Below are 2,068 nucleotides of genomic sequence, written 5' to 3' on the forward strand. Positions count from 1 at the left end.
TAGCTTGCTAACAGTCTCGCACCAATGACCTAGTTGATGTCATCCTTTATCCAGAATGCTTTGCGTGTAAATAAAATCTCTCCGTCCGTGTTAAAATATATTTTTAAAAAATTACAAAACTAAACAGCCTACAGTATTTTCACAGTCTTTGTTTTACAGTTAAAATATGTTTATTAAATAAAGCCTAATGTTACAACTAATCATGGATCCCTTTAAAAGTAAAAAATATGAGAGTTTTAGTCACTTTTGAGTTGTGGTGAGTAGTTGCTGTCTTGAATTCTGAACTCTCCTACTTTACAACAGGAAATTTCCTCTGGAGGGGCCCATCAGTTTAAAGTCGCAACTTGTAAGTGGGAAATTCCCACTTAAAAGCCACAACAAGGATATTTCATGTGCAAAACAATCAACATGCATTATGGTAGACATAGTTTATGGTCAATGCTGGCTTTAGAGCAGCATACACTTATTTTAAGACATTAAAACATCTTTGAAGCCCTCGCAGGCCACATAAAATGCAGAGGCGAGCCACATTTAGCCTGCAGGCCTCAAAAGTTAGACACGTGTGGATTAGAGGATATGTAAGACAAAGGTGAACCTGGCTGCTTGTAGACAGTCCATGCATCCAACTTAAAGGACCCCACAGAGACAGTCCTCAGCATTTTGGAGTGAACTGCCTGAAGGAAGATGGATCAACAAACCACAAAATGTGAGATGAAAAAAAGAAAACTCATTAAACTCTAAGTGCAACTGAAAATATATAGGTWTTGTTTTCTGATATTTATTCACCGTCAGCTTGATGACTTTGTCAAAGAAGATTTCTTTATGAGCAAAGAAGTCGAACACAAAATACTGGAGGAGAAAGGTAGAGGTTGATGACATTTCACAGCTGAAAGTAAAAATTAAACACCTGAAATTCAACAAAATTTTGGGAGCAACCCTAAAATATTTTCACCTCATTGTAAAATGGTGCATTGGTTCCCTCTTTGACAGTTGTCTGTTTCTTTTCATCCCCAATTTCAATGACCACACTGGGGTCGATGTTTTCCCCCACAAGCTGCCTGGCTTCTGTGATATTAATGGCAATCTGAGAGATAAACAAGCAACAATACCAGAGTTTTTGATTATCTTGGGGTGAAAAYGACAATGATGTAGATATTTTACCCTTACCTGAAAGCTCTGTGGTTTCCCTTCACCCTCTTGGATGCGAGTTATCAGTTTAGCTCTGTGGACATTCAAACAAACAAAAAAAGAGTTGTTTTTTTCCTTTTTAACATCTCTTATCCACGTATTATAAAATTTGTGTTTTAATTTACTGACAAAGGCAAACAACAGCCTTTCTTTTGGAGTTAAGCATGTTGTGGGTTACAAAATCCAACAACAAACAAACAGTCAATCAGGAAATGAACTAAACAACTGGAAAAAAMCACATAAAAAGTAAAATAAGTGAGCTTAATAAAATATCCCCTTCACAGTGAATTAAAAATCATTTTGGTTTTGGTGAGATCTGGTGCACATTAGGAATTCAGTGGCTCTTCTAACTTTCTGAAAGTTTTGAGCATGCGCAGCAATTCATTGGTGGTGCCCACACATAAAGGCATAAATTGAGGCCAAATTGTGCACATTGGCCTCATACAGGCTTTGATCATGATGGTGACAAGGTCATAGAAACGCTGCAGCATTGTGCCATCTTCTATCACAACATCTTCATTTGGTCCAAATGAGTTGTGCCACTGTGGTGTATAAGGTGTGGTGGAGGTACAGGAAAAAACTATTTACTGAATATTATGACTGCAGCTATGGGGCACCATTTAAAGTTAAAAGTTTTGTAGAAACTTAATATTTAACTACCATATTTATTCATGTATAATACGATCTCTTGTATAATATGAACCCCATTTTTTGAGCTTAAAAAGCATAAAAAATTTAATCCTCAAACTACCTCCAATTTCAAACAGACTTTATGACTTTGCGGCCTTTATACATATCAGTAAAATGATCATTGGACTGTTCATTTTATTTTAACAACATATGTACTAAAAGGTATTTTGACAACAAATATATATCAGCT

At 36.0% G+C, this 2,068-nt stretch overlaps 1 protein-coding gene across 1 annotated transcript in view; it reads right to left on the reverse strand.

Moving 5' to 3' along the window:
* fer1l6 (fer-1 like family member 6) overlaps nt 1–2,068 on the reverse strand; it is a gene marked incomplete at its 5' end in the record, with an annotated part of 67,530 nt that overhangs the window by 64,113 nt on the left and 1,349 nt on the right. Inside the window, 4 exon segments of the mRNA XM_014030390.1 lie at nt 596–674; nt 787–849; nt 953–1,084; nt 1,168–1,222. Of these exon segments, the coding sequence (XP_013885844.1) occupies nt 596–674; nt 787–849; nt 953–1,084; nt 1,168–1,222 (329 nt within the window).

This window comes from Austrofundulus limnaeus, unplaced genomic scaffold (assembly GCF_001266775.1).
Source record: "Austrofundulus limnaeus strain Quisiro unplaced genomic scaffold, Austrofundulus_limnaeus-1.0 Scaffold1049, whole genome shotgun sequence".
NCBI lineage: Eukaryota > Metazoa > Chordata > Actinopteri > Cyprinodontiformes > Rivulidae > Austrofundulus > Austrofundulus limnaeus.